Source organism: Antechinus flavipes, chromosome 4 (assembly GCF_016432865.1).
Source record: "Antechinus flavipes isolate AdamAnt ecotype Samford, QLD, Australia chromosome 4, AdamAnt_v2, whole genome shotgun sequence".
NCBI classification, from domain to species: domain Eukaryota; kingdom Metazoa; phylum Chordata; class Mammalia; order Dasyuromorphia; family Dasyuridae; genus Antechinus; species Antechinus flavipes.
Genome location: NC_067401.1, coordinates 297,220,891 through 297,239,809, shown reverse-complemented (window position 1 = coordinate 297,239,809; position 18,919 = coordinate 297,220,891). Strand labels below are relative to the sequence as shown.

General features: G+C 36.4%; 1 protein-coding gene across 1 annotated transcript in view; it reads right to left on the bottom strand.

Annotated features, from left to right (window-relative positions):
• DCBLD1 (discoidin, CUB and LCCL domain containing 1) overlaps positions 1-18,508 on the bottom strand; it is a 103,043-nt gene extending 84,535 nt beyond the window's left edge. Inside the window, exon 1 of the mRNA XM_051997613.1 lies at positions 17,420-18,508. Coding sequence (XP_051853573.1) covers positions 17,420-17,576 — 157 coding nt within the window. The 5' untranslated portion in view covers positions 17,577-18,508. The remainder of the gene's footprint in view (positions 1-17,419) is intronic.
• Between the last annotated feature and the right edge of the window lie 411 nt (positions 18,509-18,919).

Genomic DNA, 18,919 nt, shown 5'->3' with positions numbered 1-18,919 from the left:
CTGAGTTGCCACATCTAAGAAGGAGGGGTCCAGGATGGAAAAGGTGGTTTCTAAGATTCCTTTGGTTTAAATCAATCATTTCTGGGAGGTTATTCTCTTTTTCCTCTAGATTTAAAAGAGTTAAAACCAAAGAATTGATCAGACCTTACCTTTTAATCTTTAATAATCTTTATTCTCAGAATGCTAAATTGAAATTTCTGGCTAGGCAATATTAATAAAATCAAAAATTAAATTTTCAATGATGCTCAAGTTTCTTTTTAATCTAATCTAATTCCACCCACTAAGAAAGGAAAACATTAACTTCCTTAAAACACTATTTCCCTTTGATTAAAAAATCATATTCCATTAACAGGAAAAAGGAGTGGAACAAAATGAAACCATACCTGAGCAAGATTAGATTCTGTAATTCCTAAACCAGCTATTCTAATTAAGGTATTTAGAAGGACAATGTTTCAACTGAGAGGTCCTTATTGGGAAATGACTAATCTGTATGGCTGTTTTCTTCCCCACTACTGAATTAACCCTTAAGTGAGTTAGAGAGAAAAGATATCACTAAGATAAAAAACATTTCAAGCAACATGATTTCAATGCTGTTGAAACATTCAAGTTGCAGCAAGTTTCCAAGACATTCAAGTCATGAACTTGTGGGTGGGAGAAAAATTTTTCCCATGTCTGAGATCAAGTCTGAGCCCTTGATGATGAAGATCTTTTCAACCACAACAGTAGAGACAGAATCTTATTATAGGGCTCTTTGTTTGACTAGGAAAGCAGTCTGTAAAGTGTGGGATTTATATATCATGACATAGGGAATCTTAGGTCTGAATTTTGCCATTTGACTATCGACATTGTGATGAAAGGAGGCTGGTAGAGGATGTAATAAATCACTGATCCTGCAGTGAGGAAGACCTAACTTCAACTCCAGCCTCAGATACTTCCTAGCTGGGAGACCTCTCTCAACCTCAGTTTCTTCATCTGTAAAATGGGATTAATTACAGCATTTATCTCCCAGGATTGCTGTGAAAATACAATGAGGTCATAGTTGTAAAGTATTTTGCAAACGTTGAAGCATAATATAATTGTCAGCTATTAACTTCTCAAGCAAGTAGGTTATGCAATGGTAGGATGATAAAATCAGAAGAGTCATCTTCATGAGTTCAAATCCAGCCTCAGACACTTACTAGCTTTGTGACCCTGAACAAATCACTTTACCCTGTTTATCTCAATTTCCTCATCTGTAAAATGAACTGGAAAAGAAAATGGCAAACCATTACAGTATCTTTGTCAAGAAAGTCCCAAAATAGGATCACAAAGAGTTGGATTAAAAGAACAAGAAATTATTTTCTCTGGGCTTCAGTTTTCCTTCTCTAGAACAAAAAAGGGAGTTGAACTTGATGATCCTGATAGCTCTTTGCAGCACTACGGTCCATGAACTAATAAACTCTAAGGTTCTCTTTTAGTACAACATCTATTGAACACTATGTTGAGACAAAAGGCCAGAGGGACTTGAAACCAAGTATCAAGTTCGCAGATATTTCTGAGAATTTCTTTAAGTCATATCCCTCCTATCTATGATTGTTCTCAGTTACATCAATAACTTTATTAAACTGATGTAAAAGTTAATGAAGAGTGTGGTTCTTTAATCTCAACAAATAAAAAAGTGAATAAAATTAAGGTAAAATCAAAAGTTAATCAATAGCATATTTGTAATATAATATTTCCTGTCAGTTAAAAATACTATTCAGGAACAAAGCATGGAGTCAAACTTATTTAACTGAGCCTATATAATGCAAGCCTGAATAAAGGATACTTCCATGTAAGAATAAAGTTAGGCTCTATTTTAAGCTTTACAAAGATAACAGACAAAAAAAAAAAAAAACAAAAACAAAAACAATATTCTTCTCTTCTCCAAGAGTAAGTTAGGTGGCAAAGCAGGGACTGAAATAAAATTTTTTGACTTTCAATCCATATTTTTTTCTAGCCAAAAGATTCTTGAATGTGTTTTTTTTTTCTTTTTTGCAATTACATTTTGATGTACATGGGATAGCCATTTGCAACAATCTAGTCCTTGGTACTGTCCAAAGTTCGATAAGTGTTTGTAAATTGTAAGGATTTTCATTGGAAGACTTCAAAATAATTTTATATCTATTTTACTTTACATTTATACTGAAATACTTTATATTTAAATTCCTCAAATCTTGAGGAAAATGCATTAATAATAATGCCAAAAAGATGGCACTGAATTAATGGAAAATTTGAAGTCAGGACATACAGTTCTTAAATCAGGCTGACTAAACAATCTGCTGTGTGACCTTAAGCAAGTCACATATTCTGTTTTCATTTCCTAATTCTATAGGATATGTTAGGATGGAAACTCCTTTAAAGCAGAATTTGTTTTTTTCTTTTTTTCTTTTTTTTTTTTTTTGCATTTGTATCTCTCATGCCTTGCACAGGGCCTATCACAAGAAGCATTTAATATATGCTTATTGATCTTGGAAAAATTACTTAGGAGTGTATAATCAGACTGAATCTTGAGTAACATTCTATACCTCCAGTAAGAGTTCTTAAGAAGTTCATGAAGTTCATGAACTTGTTTTTTGAATGTTTTGATAATTGTATTTTTAATATACTTGATTTCCTTTGTTAGAAAATATGTTTCATTTTATGCATTTAAAACTTTCTTCTGAAAAAAAGCACACACACACAAAAGCTTAAGAACCCCTGTTCTGGATGGTCTGGAAAAATTGTCAGTGATTTTTTAATGGCAATATTTACCTAGTACCCACAAAGTTCTGGGCCAAAATGAGAACTACACATAAAAGAATCAATCCCCCAAACACATACTCCTGGGAGCAAAATTCTGGTGAGAGGAAGCTTTTGACCTTAGAGTTCTAAAAATAACATTGAAATTTTGACTACTCTCATTACACTAGTCCTCAGAAGGAAGTCCCTCTTCTACCATACCCTCTCCTCCCTACTATTACACTATGCCCATGTTTTCATCATTAATATCCTAATTAATCAGCTTTAGCTGCATGAGAGATTTAACGGTAATTTTGTAGATGAAAGATAGGACGGAAAAAACAAGAGCACAAAGTGATCGGTTCAAAGACAATTGTTTGTCTCTGCTTAATAGATGCTCAGGATGAGGAAGTCAGTAGTGGTGGTTGACCTTTATTCATAATAATGTCAGGATGTTGATGCAATATTCAAGCTGCTCTCACTAAAAGAGTTGTGGACACATATGGGAATCTTTCCTTGTCTTTATAAAGGATACATTTGCTAAATTTATTTCCAGTATTTGAACATGCATATTTTCAACTTTTGGATGAAATGAACTATAACTAAAAAGGTCACTTCTCTCCCTTGAGCCCAGAAAGTCACGTATATTATTATGAAGCTAAGTAAAGATAATCTAACTATTCTTAATTAAGGGTGCAAACATCCCCTTCCTTTCTGATATTCCCTCTCTGACACTGGCTTCAGTGACATTGCACTCTCCTGGCCTCCTCTCCTAATAACAACTTCTGGGGTGTCCTAACTGGCTCATTTTTCTCTTGCCTCCTTAATGTCAATGACCCCAAAGTTCTTCCCTTGGCTCTCTTCTCTCTACATTTTCCTCCTGCTGTTCATTATAGGTCTAGCAGGATGAGTGGTGTGAAGGAATCAAGATCAAGGAGTTGTTGTAGCTGGAATGGGAGATGCAGAAAGGGAAGCATACTACAAAATAGGTTGGAAAATGGGTTGGAACAAGAAGTCTTTATGTTTTGTTTTTTTTATATTTTCCAACTATCCAAAGAATTTCCTTATTTCAGCTATTATTACCTTAAATCACTTCATCATATATCCCTCTGAAAGGAACTCAAAGGCCATCTAGTCCAATCTTTACCTGAATAAGATTCCTTTCTACATTATTCCTAACATGTGGTCATTCAAGATTTTGCTTCAAGGTCTCTCGTGAGGAAATACCTATTAACCTGCCAAGAAACCCTTTCTCTTTTCAAGAGGGTTCTAATTATTAGGAACATTTCCTTACACCAATCTTTAATTTATTTTTGAAATTTTCACTGATTGCTATTAAATCCTCCTCATAGCTACTGAAGTACTGTTAACAAATGGAATATACAAAGATAACAAACTAATCTGTGATTTAGAAAATCATTTGGTAACTAAAGTGGGCAAAGGAAATATAGTGGAGTGAAACGAGATAGGGAGACCAACAAGAATGCCATTTAATGTAAGAGGTGATGCATGAAGTAGGAGAATCTACATCAGGGTGATGGCTTTCTAAGTGGAGAGAAAGGAGAAATATAAAAGTAGAGATGTTGTCAACATGGAGGATATGTGGAACGTGACAGAGAAGTTGACTTTAAGGATAGGATACCTGACCCACAGGTGTTTAATGAATGCTTGTTGACTTATCATTCGCCAGGTAAGAGATGTTAAAGGTCTGAGCAAGGGATGAATGAGTAAATGAAAAAAAGGAGACATAAAAAAGGAAGGTTATAGATGCAAAAACAAGATCTGGTGATTGAGAATATAGATGAAGTGACTGGGAGTAAGGAGTTAAAAAAGATGCCATGGTTATTAAAATGGGAGATTTATGAGTACTGTGGGGCCTTCAAAAAGAAGATGGGAGTTCAGAAAAAGGAAGGCTTGAAGGAAAATATGAATTCAGTTTGGGACATGATAGTTTGAGGTAGCCCTGAGCCACACAGTTTAAAATAACTAAAAAGCAACTTATGATTAGAGACTGGCACTCAGGATACACCATTAAGGCTATAGAAAGGTGCTAACTCAATCCCTGAGAGACCATGAGATCACCAATTCAGATATCACAGAGAGAAAAGAGACAGTGGTCCAAGTCGGAGTTCTGGAAAACATTCATAGTTCGTAAGCAAAATCTGAATTAATAGGAGCCTGAGAAGGTACTGTCATGTCAGATAAGAAAAAGAGGAAAGGAGTCATAAAGAACTAGAGAGGAAAGAATATTCACAAGAAGACTGTGTCAAAAGTTGCAGGAAGTCAAGAAGGACTGAGAAAAGCACAATGTATTTAAATAAAGAGATCACTAGTGCTTGTGGAGAGAGCACTTTTAGGGATGGAATAGATAACTAAGAAGACATCTGAATAATAAGAAAGGAGGAAGAGGGAAGAGGAACCTCCTTGGGAATATTTTAAAAGAATTATGAGATGAGGTATGGGAGGAATAGATGCCCTGGGAGATTTGAGAGGGGATGAGGTTTGAAATAGAAGGCTATACAAAAGGCAGATATAAAAGGACTGCCTTGCTACAATTAGGGCCCAGTTAAGACCATGTAATTATATATATATATATATGTAATATATATATACATATTTGTAGTGGATATAGTATGATTTTTATGGCAGTTGAATTGCATAGTGAATAGGACACTGAACCTGAAGTCAGGAAGGCCTAATTTCTAATCCAAATTTAGTCACTTATTAGCTGTGTGACCTTGCATACCTCAATTTCTTCATCTGTAAAATCTACCTCCTTAGTGTTATGGGCCAGAACTCTGAACTTGAAACAAGGATTCTTACAAGGTACTAAGTGGAATTGATGAGACAATGGCTATCTAGTTTAGCATGGTGTTTAATAATTCTCTAAGTTCAGTATGATTGATTTAATCTTACAACAAATAATGGTTTCCTAGTGATATAATGATTGGTTTATACTCAGTGTAGAGCATATAAGTTAGGAGCCTCACCAGGTTCATTCAGAGCTAGAGAAGGCAAGCTGACTGGAGGCTGAAAGCACAAGCCCTTGGACTCAGATTCATTCACACCATCCTGGTGGCAGTCTCTCCCCTTTAGTTTCTCCACTGAAACCGAGGCTCCGGAAGGCCTTTAAGAAAGCTAACCAGGCCCCAGGAAAGGAGACAAGATTTTAAAATAGATAATCAAGGATTTGGATTTTAACCCCTTGGCTACTCTTCTGGTGATTACTCTGCTGAAAAGAAGGCTGCTCCAGAGACCCCCAGGAAAACCGAACCAGGGAACATTACACCTTAGTGTTAAGGAATGATAAAATAAGATCCGTAATATTTGTAAAAAAAAATGTTTTGTAAATCTCAAAACACTAAGTGCTACTTCTTATCATCATCATCATCAAAATCATCACCATTATTATTCTCTAGCTTCATTCAGTGGCAAATGATGAAAAACAACAGCAGCATGATTGATGGTAAAAGGAGAAGGGGGAAAGAGATGCAAGAGCAAAAGGCAACTTCAAGCTGAAGTGATTCACAAAAGTATTGTTGAGAATGTAGCCAGTTCAGGGTGAAAAGCTGGAAAAGAACTGAGGGGTGGAGAGACTGGAGGTCATAATGACAAAGAACAAGGTTAGAAATTATAAGGCAGAAGGAAAGATAGCATGATAAAGGTAACTCAAGTTTGTAAACATCAAAATGGAATAATTGTGAGTGACAGCAAAGCTGGGGAAGAGAGAAGTAGGTCTTTGGAATTGAGAAGAATGAGGATATTTGGAGGAGTACCAATATGTATATGGAAATCTGCTGATGTAAAGCAGGAACTAGAAGAGAGAGAGACTGTGAGCTCATTGAACTCAGAGAGAAAGGGAGGAGACTATCCTAATATATATAAATAACAACCACCTAAATCTGGACTGGAGTAAATTTAAATAGCATGAAATTTAAAGGAAAAGAAGTTGCTGAGGTGATACTGATTAATAGAGAATCTAGAAGCAGCAATGAGGAACAAAATGATACAAAGCTAGCATTTATATAGAACTTTAGGGTTTGCAAAGCACTTTGTAAGGATCAAAAAATCCTCACAGACAACCCTGCAAGGCAGGTGAAATTATTGCTAATTTTATAAATGAGGAAACTGAGGTACAAAGAGGTCTATTTCTGTCTCCCTCAGCTCTACCAACAGGTGAGTCAGGGTTTTCTGAGTGAAAGTGTAACTAGAACTGGAATGAGGACCAGGAATTCAGACAGGAGCCAGATCTTTAAGTGCAAGTGAGAATGGAAATGTTTAAAGTGAAAATACGTTGGTGAAAATTCCAGAGAACAAAGCAGAAGGGATGGATAGATCTAGAAGGAAGGAGTACATCAGAACATGATTTTTAAAACGGATATGGACAAAACTTTTTTTTAAAATAATTATAACTTTTTATTGACAGAACATATGCATGTGTAATTTTTTACATTATTCCTTGTACTCACTTCTGTTTCGATTTTTCCCTCGACCCCCTCCCCTAGATGGCAGGCAGTCTTATACATGTTAAATATGTTATAGTATATCCTAGATATAAAATATGTGTGCAGAACCAAACAGTTCTCTTGTTGCACAGGAAGAATTGGATTCAGAAGGTAAACAGTATAGCCTGAAAATCTATCTGTGTAGTGGGGAAAGGAGGGAAGCAACATGGGTGTTTTAGATGTGTTTATGAGGAGGGGGGAGGATACAGCTGTGGTCATTTCCCTATGCAAACAGTTTACACTCATTTCCCAGTGTTCTTTCTTTGGGTGTAGCTGCTTCTGTCTATCATTGATCAATTGGAACTGAATTAGATCTTCTCTTTGTCGAAGATATCCACTTCCATCAGAATACATCCTCATACAGTATCATTGTTGAAGTGTATAATGATCTCCTGGTCCTGCTTGTTTCATTCAGCATCAGTTCATGTAAGTCTCTCCAGGCCTTTCCGAAATCATCCTGCTGATCATTTCTTACAGAACAATAATATTCCATAACATTCATATACAATTTACCCAACCATTCTCCTCATTTTCCAGTTTCTAGCCACTACAAACAGGGCTGCCACAAACATTTTGGCACATACAGGTCCCTTTCCCTTCTTTAGTTAGTTAGTAACTAACACTGCTGGACCAAAGGGTATGCACAGTTTGATAACTTTTGGGCATAATTCCAGATTGCTCTCCAGAATGATTGGATTCGTTCACAACTCCACCAACAATGCATCAATGGACAAAACTTTTTAAAGGAAAAGAAATTCAGTTTTGTTTTGTTTTTTTAATAAATAGTAACAATACTTGGAAAACAATCATTCATATCTGAGTTTCTGCTAACAGCAACTCTATCTTGTATATATTTTTCAAAGTACTTTCATCACAAACACCCAGAAAATTAAGCCAATTTTACCACAGTCATTTTATAGAAAATGAGACTTTGAGAGGATCATTTGCAAATGGTGATGTCAGAACTCAATTCCTAGTCTCCTGAATCCAAATTCATTATACCATGATCCTAGATAAAATTGAAAACATCATGCTCCCTCCACTTGACCCCAGATTTCCTTTCTATAGAAAAAAATGACTGTGGATATGTCATTACTGAGATTAGCTATTCTTCAAAATTCAGAAGTAGCAAATTGGATCTTAGTAGACTGATAAGGTCAAGTACTTTCTTTTCTATTACAAGTGTAATTAACTCAAGGTATAATAGAATTTTTCTAAAATAACATCAAAGACTTCATATTAAAAAGAATCCTGTTTTCTAAGTATGAATTATTTGATTTGTTTTTTAAGCAGATAAACACTTGTATTTTGCAACCTGCAGGTACACTGCTTTAGGTCAAATTGAATGAATATATGAAAAGAGTGTAATGTGTATTAAAGGTAAAAAAGTAGAAAAAAAGTAGCATTTGTAATATGTAGACAAGTTGGTCAATTCTAAAACCATTCTGGGTTAATTTGACTGTAAGAGAACATAAATAAAAGACAGATGAGTAGGAATATGTGTTAATGCACTTATATGAAAAAAAAGAGAAAAGCAATCAATGTTTACTGAGCAGAAAATAGGAAGTCTTGGTAGGGGGAAAAAATGACATCTTGTCATGTATCTAATGAGGCAAAAATGCTAGTGAGTTAGGAGACCAAAAATTGAATGCTATCAAACTAAATACTTGTCATGCTATCCCTTTCTTCAGAGAGAAAGGGAAATAAGAATATACTCTTCCCAAATGATGTGTACTGCTTTCCTGTACTATCCTTATCTATCATAAAAAGCTATTAGTTATCATCTATCATTTTGAAGGAAAATATCAAAATTTCTTCTATGGCAAATAGAGATGTATAAATGACATAAAAGAATCATTACAAATTGTGGAGAACTACAGTAATTTATTAAATTCCAATGGAGATCTAAATAATGATAGAGTAGATTTGAAGCCAGAATGTTTGGGTATGACTCAGGCAAGTCACTTTACCTTTTATGCCTCAATTTCTACATCTGGAAGATGGAACTAGTAGATGCTCTAAAATCCCTTCTAACTTTAGGTCTTGTGAAATAAGTATACGGTTCTTCTCTACCTTGTTTTCCATTAAACACTAGCATGCATTTAGAAGGGCACGAGGACTGGCAGAAAAAGACATGTTCTATGGCCGTCCAAAATTCTGAAAGTCAACAATAGGGAAATGACCACAGCTGTATCTTCCCCCCTCCTCATAAACACATCTAAAACACCCATGTTGCTTCCCTCCTTTCCCCACTACACAGACAGATTTTCAGACTATTCTGAAGAAACAGGGATATTTTTCTCCTCCTCTCCTTGATAGTATGGACTTAAGTAGGCTCTTCTTTCCCCAGAAAAGTTTTTTGGGGACTAAACAAAGTCGGTGTTGTTTAGAGATTAAGAACGAATTTTAGTCATCCTGATTCTGGAAACAAGATAACTGCTCCCCATTCAAAAAAACAAAACAAAACAAAGAATGGGTTGATAGAAAGAAATAGAGCAGTTCCATGGGCACCAGGGTCTATTTAATCTTCTTTTAGGGCTGAAACCTACTACAGAAATCTAAAGTGTATTCTTTTTTGTGGGTAAGAAGGAAGAGCTCTGAGTTAAAACAACTACTTTAAAATAATGTGACTAAAAACACACGATAGTCAGTCTGCTCAGGTTTTCCTTGAGTGCACTGGTAGTTTAAGGCTAACTGGCTTTTATAAAATATCCATTTGGGTTGTTATTTGTAAGAAATAATATCTTAATCTATTTACCAAAAAATAATAATAATAAAGGCAACATGATGCCATGGTTAAATAGATTAATGAGGAATCAGGAAGTCCTGAGTTTAAATTGCACCTGACCCATACCACATGTAGTACTGAACAAGACACTTAATTTCTAGGGCCTGACACCTCTCTAAAAGAGGGATTCTTAACGCTTTTTTAATGTCATGGACTCATGTGGTAATCATAAAGCTTATGGAGTTCTCCTCAGGAAAATGTTTTCTTAAATGCATAAAATTAAAAAAATAGACAGAATGACAAAGGAAGGCAATCATTCTGAAATCCAACCATATTCTTAAAAGTTCAGTGACCCCAAGTTAAGAACTTCTTTTCTAAGATTATATAAATTTTAGACTTTTGTTGGATATTTGGAGCCTGTGGGATATCCCAAGGCCCTTTCATAAAACTAGATTAGAATTCAGTAAATCAGATTTAAAATATAAGGATCTGGGCCACTAACAACAGCTATGGAATCAGCAGATCTATTTCATATCACAAACTTGGAGTTTATAGGATCTCAGGCATACTCCAATATCCATATACCTCAAGTCACTCTCCTTAGAATTTGGTATGTGCTAGGTACAGCGGCAAAAGGAGTTCCCACAGATATGAAATAAATTTTAGATACTTTGTGTACCATCCTAAGTCACAAAAGTTTACAACCCTGAACCCAGCCTTTGGCTGCCCTCCTTCCATTTACAAACCCTCTATTATAATTCAAATCCTATCATCTCTTTCTTGAAGTTCCATAAGAGGCTATTATAATAGTCTTGTCTCTCATCTCTCCCCTCTCCAATTTATCCTTGGCACAGCTGACAAAAAGATGTTTCTAAAATACAGTTCTGACCATGTTACCCTCCCCCATTAAAAATACTTCTAATACTTTTAGGGGGAAAAACCTCTCAGCCTATGTAAGTGGAGATTTGAGAGATATAAAAGATGGGGAAAGATTTCAGAGAAGTTGTGAAAGCTGAATTGCCAAGATTTGGCAATTGATTGGATCAATTCCTTGGAAGGAATAGCCCATGCCCTCAAGAAGCTTATAATTTAATAATGGTAAATGTGATATAAGATAGAAAGGGCAAAGGAGACATTCATAAAAGGAAACAATGGAAAAACGAGGTTGGGTGAACTACTTTGAGTGATGGGAAAGGGGAGGAATGAATTAGAAAAATTTTCATGGAAGATGTGAGGAAGACCTTAAAGAAAAAGAGAAAGAGGATTAAAAATTGCTTTGGAGGGGAAGGTAGGTTTATTATCAATTTGTGGTCTCTTTCCAGAAAGAGGAGATTGTCTAGAGAGAAAAATCCAACTCAAGTTAAAAAATAATAGAGAGAGTTCAGAAGTAAAACCTGAAGATAAAATCCTTCCTGATTACTGAGTTTCCAAATGATTTCTGGCAGGCTTTTCTATAAATCATTAAATTATCTTAAAATATGCATTTACCACAGGATTCTGTAAACAACAAAAACCTGGAATTTCTGCTGTTTATTACAAACTTCAAAACAGCACACAAGATGAAGGAGAAAGAAAATAAACCCCTATGTATTAAGCACTGATCTAGACTTTCAAGACATGACAAAATAACATGCTATGCACAAAGCGAATATAGGATGACGAAGACGACGCTAGTTGATATTGGCATATAGCTGGAAAAGTGTTTTCTATTTATATTACCACATCTGATTCTCACAACAATCATATGAAGTGGGTACTATTATTATCCCCATTTCACTGATAAAGGATCTGTGGTTCTGAGTAGTTTAAATGTCTTGCCCAAGTTCACATGATTAGGGTCAGAGATGAGATTCAAGCCCAGTTTCTCCTAAGGATTCTTGATATTCTCCAATACAACAATTTCAATATCCTAGAAGTTGCCCAAAGCCAATTGCCTTGTCTAATCAATTAAAAATATTGTGAACAACTAATACCAAGAGGCTATTGCCAGCAAGTTTTTCAAAGCTTCATGATCTTTTGTTCAAATAAGATTGACACAGTCCTGTAACAAATGCAATAATCATATTTTCAATATGTAGTTTCAAATCTAAATCATATCATTTTTCTCTACTCCATTCTCTCAAACTATAAGACACTGTTTTTCTAAAATATTCAGATTCATCTTCCTTCCTTCCTTCCTCCTTTTCTTTTCCTTCCTTCCCTTTTTCCCTCCTTCTCTCCTTCCTTTCTTATACCAAAAGAAGCCCTTTTGCAAGGTTAACTGGATTCACTATACTAGACATCTAAGTCAGCTATTATTTCTACATAAGGAACTGTAGCCACAAGTCACCATATGAGTTCTTTATTTACCAGCTACAAATCCCCACCCCCAAACAAACAACTATTTTTAACTACAACTAAGGCCTGAACATCTGGAAGATTACATCAACATGACTTTTCAACTTCAAAAAGGCAAATTGCTCCCACAGACTAAAATTCTTTAAGGGAGAAGGGGTAAAAAGAGGATGAAAATTCATGTTGTTCCTTCCTCTTCACTTAAATTCACAAAATCTGCCTGGTCAGAAATAAATTTTGTCTTTAAAAAAACAAATTTTTCAGACTTTCCTAAAAAACAAAAGGCTCTTTAAGCAGCTGTGATATATACACCATTTCTTTACTTTGCCTTGGAATCATTTCATAGATGTGACTTGATAGCTCAAATAAAGAACAATGTCTTCAAGACTGGACTTGAAGCTGAACTTGAAGTTTTGGGACATGAGTTCAAATTCCAGTTTGCCTTTTATTTCCTGTGTGCTTCTGAGCAAGTCATTTAACCGGTCTGAGCCTCAATTTACTCCTGGTTAAAATTTGGGATGGGGGCCTGGTCTTAAAGACTGAAGCTTTAGATGTATGATCCCATGGGGACTATGTTTTCTACTCCTTTTGTATTCCATTTTCCAGTACTTGTAGAATGAGTAAAAGACTAGTAAATGGTGAAAAGGATGTCATTTTTTAGTGCACATGGTGATTGATATTCCTATAACTAGTTATGGAATACTTATAATTAAAAATTCCACATTATATGATCATTCTTCATAAACTCCAGAAATATTTGCATAAACAAATTATTTTGTCTCCAAATAAAGGAAACCTTTAAACATGTAATAAATGGTTTAACTTCTCTCCAAGTAGCTTAAAAATAAATGACAACTCACTTATTTAAGGATATGTATTTTCCTTTTCATTCTCCCAAGTCTGTTTCTGGCACCCTGAGGTTTGCAAGTTATTAAGTTAAGTATAAAACAAAAGATCAAAATCCTGTTTTGATCTATCCAAAGTTAAAATCTTAGTTTTTACAAACATTCTTTGAACCATTTTTAGTTATTTTAGTGTAAATTATTTCCTTCCTGAAATACTTAGTGTAAATATTAAGTTTATGAATGGAACAAATCATCTGTACAAGTGACATCATGCCTGCTGGTTTGGTGACTTGTATTTTTTTCTGTCCACATGACTTCCACTTAAAAGACATATAGAAAGCAAATATCTTTCCTGACCCATGGATATTCATAATAATGCTCTAAAGTCTGCTATTAAGGCAATAAGATTGGGACTAATCATAGTCACTCCATCTATACCAGGAGAGTTAAAAGAAAGGACTAGTTTGCATTTTGACACTAAATTTTATTCTCTAAGTGATAAAAATTATGTTTGAACAGCTTGTGCCAATACTTGCTTTCACTTAAGCAGTTATGAGGGACCAACACTGCAATGTGGTGTTGCCAAACTGCAATCCATGCATGACTTAAAATAATCCCACTTATCAGCCTTATGAGTATGTACACTAAATCCTATTATAACATTGCTCATTGTTACACAGCTTTGGATACATGACAGATCAAATTATGTCCCTGAAATATATCAGCTATGTATAATAAAATCCTATTTCTGTATTCCTAAACAAGTTTTAAAAAGAAGTTTCATAATTCCAAAAATGGTCCTTACTCTCCTATCTTGTTTAATATATTCTTACTCCTAAAAGAATAGAGCAAAGATAATAAAATAAAAATTTTGTTTTTTTTTCCTTATGCAGAACAAACTGTTATTCATTCAAGACAGCTAGATGAATGCTTATTTTCAAGGTTATTGCTACTGATCTCCTAAAAATGGAACACCAAAACGTAATAAAAACAACTGGATCAACCCCCTAATTTCCTAAAAAAAACCAATATCTTTCTAGAACTCAAAATTGGATCATTTAAGTAAGATTTTTGAGAATAAAAGATTAAAATATTTCACTATCAATTAAAGATACTATAAAATAATATACTCTTCATCATCAAATGTTCTATTCCCCCCTCCCAAAAAAGAAATACCTCATTTGTTCAAATCTGCAATAAAGTTCAAATCAAATGAACTAGTTTTGTTTTATACAAAACCTGAGAACCTCAGAAAACCAGAAACATACTTAGGGGAATGGGGGAAAAAAAGCCACAATTTTCTTATTTAGAGGCAGTCTGGAAGAGTAGAGGAAAACAAAACAAAACCCTGGATCAAGTTTACCTCCTATTTCTACTAGTTGTGTGATAATAAATAGGAATTTATCTGAGCCTCAGTTCTCTCATCAGTAAAACTGGTACACAACAACTGAACTTCCAAAGTTGTGGAAAACAGTTTTAAAATTCTTAAAACACTCACTATTAGCTATTTACTACATGAGCCTCAGTTTCCTCATCTGGAAAATAAGGGGAATGAACTAAATGAACTGTAAATTCTCTTCTAATTCTAAATCTTATCACTTTTCATAAATGTGTATTGTTACTTAATTTGTTATAATTGTTGTCACTATAATCTCCTCATTCAAGCTTTCAAATCTAAGATTTGATTTTTAACTTGCCCTCATCCTTAATTAGTGCCCTTGACTCTGTCAAATTGCATAATATTTTATTGCAAATGAAATAGTAGCCACAAGAATTACATCACATTCCATCAGGTAATGCATAGTGACATATTCAATTTAAAGCCAAATTGTAAGTGTTTACATAATCACACTGCTAACTTTCTCCAAGAAAGCTGTTAAAAAAAAAAAAAGTTTAGTTAATGGACTGGATGGACAAAGATCTAGAGATTGATTTTAAAAATGGGTAAAACCTTAAATACACCAGCATTATAAATATTGTAAGCTTTTGGTTCACCCATGTCTTGTACTTAAAAAGTACCCCTTAATTTGTATCTCATGACTTGAAAAGAAAAGAAAAAAAATGGTTTAAATCAAGTATTACCAACTATGTATACTATGGGCCAACATTTTAAAAGTTAATTGGAGTTTTTTGGAGGTAGGGGAGGGATTTCAATGATGTAAGAAATTTTTGATAAGGAAAATTCTCAGGCCAAAATAGTTCAATCACTCCACAACCACTTACCTGGCATACGGATAAGCTAAGAGTTTATAAAGACAGACAAAACAAAACAAAATATCACAAACTCAAGCCCCATTCTCAGAGAGTTTACATTCTAATGGGAGGGCCATTAGGTAGTCATCTCAACAAGCAGTAAATGCATTAACAGATGATGAGGGAGTGGATTAAAAAGATTTCAGGCAGAAGGTTGGATCTCCCCTAAATCCAAGGAAACTAAGAGTGGGGAGTAGGAAGGCAGAGCATTCTAGACAAGGAAAATGGAGTATTATGTGTGAGTTTCAGCAAGATTTGATTTTTAACTTGCCCTCATCCTTAATTAGTGCCTTGACTTCAGCAAGTGGTTAAGTAAGGCTGGATTGTAAAGAGTGTAGAGGACAGTAATTTGAAAGAAGCCTGAAAAGTAAGGTGGTGGTCAAATTTAAAGCTTCAAATGTCAGAGAACATTATATTTGATCCCAAAGATGAGAGTAAGCTATTGAAACATCCCAGGAAAGGGGATGAGAGCAAAAGGGAGGGGTGATATGGGCACACCTACACTTTAGAAAAATCATAAGGGGTCATCCAATACTGTGATATGTGAATCTTAGAAAGTTGCCCTGGTTCTTTAGGAGGTCAGTAACTTGGAATTCAGCCTGAATGTTGCCAAAGTATTTCTGACTGAATCCAGTTCTCAGTCCACAGAGCCATGATGCTTCTCTCAAGTTAAAATATTCATTTTCACAATGAATTGCTAATAATTCCTAATTAGTACCACGAATTAATGCTTATAATCTTGCCAGCAACTGTCACACAGCACTGTGAAAACTGCCATATTTTGGTTTATTTTTAGTTTTCTTTCTGTTTTATATAAGTTGGTCCAGAAGGGTTTGCTGATCAGGTTCTTTTAGAGTCACTACTCTTAGACAGTAGCAACATTGTTAGGGAGAGGATGAGGAAGAATCAAAGGAAACTGAGGCAAAAAAAAAAATGACAGCTTGGACATAAAAAGCATCCCTTGGGGTCAGATTGCAACAGTGTAATCTTTCTTTTCTTTCCTTCAGATTATATAGCTAATTAAGAAAGATTAACAAATCATAGTTACATATGTCTCAGAAGATTGCTTGCTACTTTAATCTGGTGAATTCTCAGCCTCGAGGATAAACTAGGTATGGATTAACTAGGTCAAACCAAGCATGGCACCCAGATCAGTCAAAAAGAACAAGCTGAGAGAGGAGTGAATTCCTGGCAACAATTGAATCAATCACTCAAAAGCTAAAGCCAAAGCAAGCTAAAGGAAATCGTAAAACTAAAGGGGTAGGGAAGAACAATGGTATTCATTAATCTAACTCAGATATTCTTAACCTTATTTACATCACGGGTTCCTTAGCCAGTCTGGTGGAAAAAGAAAAGAAACACGGTCAATAAACATTTAAGCTCCTACTATGTGACAGGCGTTGTGCTAAGCGATGGAGAAGCCTATGGACACTTTGTCTGAATATGTCTAAAAAACTGAAGCTCCAATGGGGGCTTTTTACTATTGATACCTCTTTCTCCTATCACACACACACACACACACACACACACACACACACACACACACACACACACACACACACACACACACGGAAATGCCGTGTAAGCCTGTCCCCGCGCTCAAGGGCTTAGAGCTGTGACATTTCTCAGAAGGTCGGCAGCCAGGGAATCTAGCTAGTAGGCAGACTGACCAGAAAGTCAGATCATTTAGGTTTAATTATTTTGGATTATTTATTCGTGGGACTCGCGGAGTGCGATGAGAAACACTCATCCCACGAGCTCGTTTCGTAAAGCAGCGCGGTGTCTGGGACTCCAGGATTAAGGTCGGAGGTTTGCACGCGGGCTGCCAGGCACAGGATTTGGAGAGGTGGCGGCGGCGGTTAATCCAACTTCCTTCCTCCCTCCATCCCTTCATTCTCCCTCAGGTCCCTCGCCTCAGAAGTATTTCAGCTCCGGCGGGCGTCCGGGGCCAGCACCGGGTTCAAGTCACCGAGAAAAGTTGGGGTTTGCCCCGGGCCAGCGGCCCCTCCACTCACCTAGTTTCTCCACGCGCCCTTCCAGCGGCGGCGAGACCCCAAGCAGCAGCAGCAAGAGCAAAAGCAGAGACCTCAGTGTAGGCAGCAGCAAAGGGGCGAGCAGTGGGGGACGCGCTACACTTCGAGGCGCGAGGTCAAGGCTGCCTCTCCAGATCATGGCTCCGCCGGCGGAGGACACTAACTTTCTAGGCACTCCCCCTTCGCCAGGCAGCCCGCACTTTCCTCCTGGTCAGAAGCTCCAGCTGAGCCTCCCTTGTCCTCCCCCCACCCCCTTTCTCTTTGGAAGGGAGTTGGGGGATGGCAGACCAGCTCGGCAGGACTGGCTGAGTCGGAACCCGCGCACCGCAGCGTTTATCCCCTCCAGAGCAAACTCTCTCAAGAAGGCCGGCCACCTCGCCTCTCTACTCTAGCTTCTCATTGCCCCAAAGGAGGTGAGGGGCGGGCAAACCCCGGCGTTCCCATTGGAGCCTTTCCTCTACTCAGCCCGCGCCAGGGGTGCCTCCCTCCCCTTGACCACGCCTTCTTCGGGGCAGGACCATAAAAAGGAGGAAGTCGCTCTCCTAGGTCCAGTGAAGATAGAATCAGTCTGTCTCCACCTTTCCCTTTTTCTCCATGCTCCCTTCTATCCTTATTTCTTTCTTTCTATTCTTCGTTCTCTTTTTCTCCCTGCTTATAGCTCCCTCCTTCCTTTGCTCTCTTCTTTCACTTTTCCGCCTTTCTTCACGTCTTCCTTTCTTACCTTTCTCCACGTCTTCCTTTCTTACCTTTCTGTTTTCCTTCCCTTTTCTGAGATCAGCGAACCGGGAAGTAAAGTACCTGTGTTCAAAAATGTGTATTACTCCTATGTGACCATAGTTAAATTCCATAATCCCTCTGGGTCTCAGTTTCCTCATCTATTAAATGAGGGGGCTGGACAAAATGATATCTGAGGTCCTTTCCATCTTCAAATTTGTGATCTTCATTCTTTCCTTTTCCTTCACTATCTTCTTCCACCACTCCACCCTTTCTTAGCACTTTTCCCCCTCAAGTTCTGTTTTTCCCCTGCCTTCTCTCAGATGTGCCCTACTCGTAAATAAACAAATAATTAATTGAAAATTTAAATTTTTTATTTTTTATTTACTTTTATTTATTATTTATTTATTTAAATAAAAAATTTTATTTAGTCATAAGCTCCGATGAGCTGCTTTTGTTTCTAAGGCAAAAGTGTTCAGATTCGGGTTTTTCAGATGCATACACAGCACCCTCCCAAGTGTGAAACCACTTTGCAGTGTCATAACTCCCAACTGACCCCTCAGAACTCCTCTATTGGAATCTTGTATAGCAGATTATTTAATGATTTGAAAAGACGATAATTAGAATTAACCAAAGTTCTACCTTTGAAGCTTTACTTGGCCACTCCTAACACACACCCTTTTTTTCCCTGAACAATTAATGCACTTATGATTTGTACCACATGGTTTAACTTAATTATACACTGCCTTGAATTTTTTAAAATTGTTG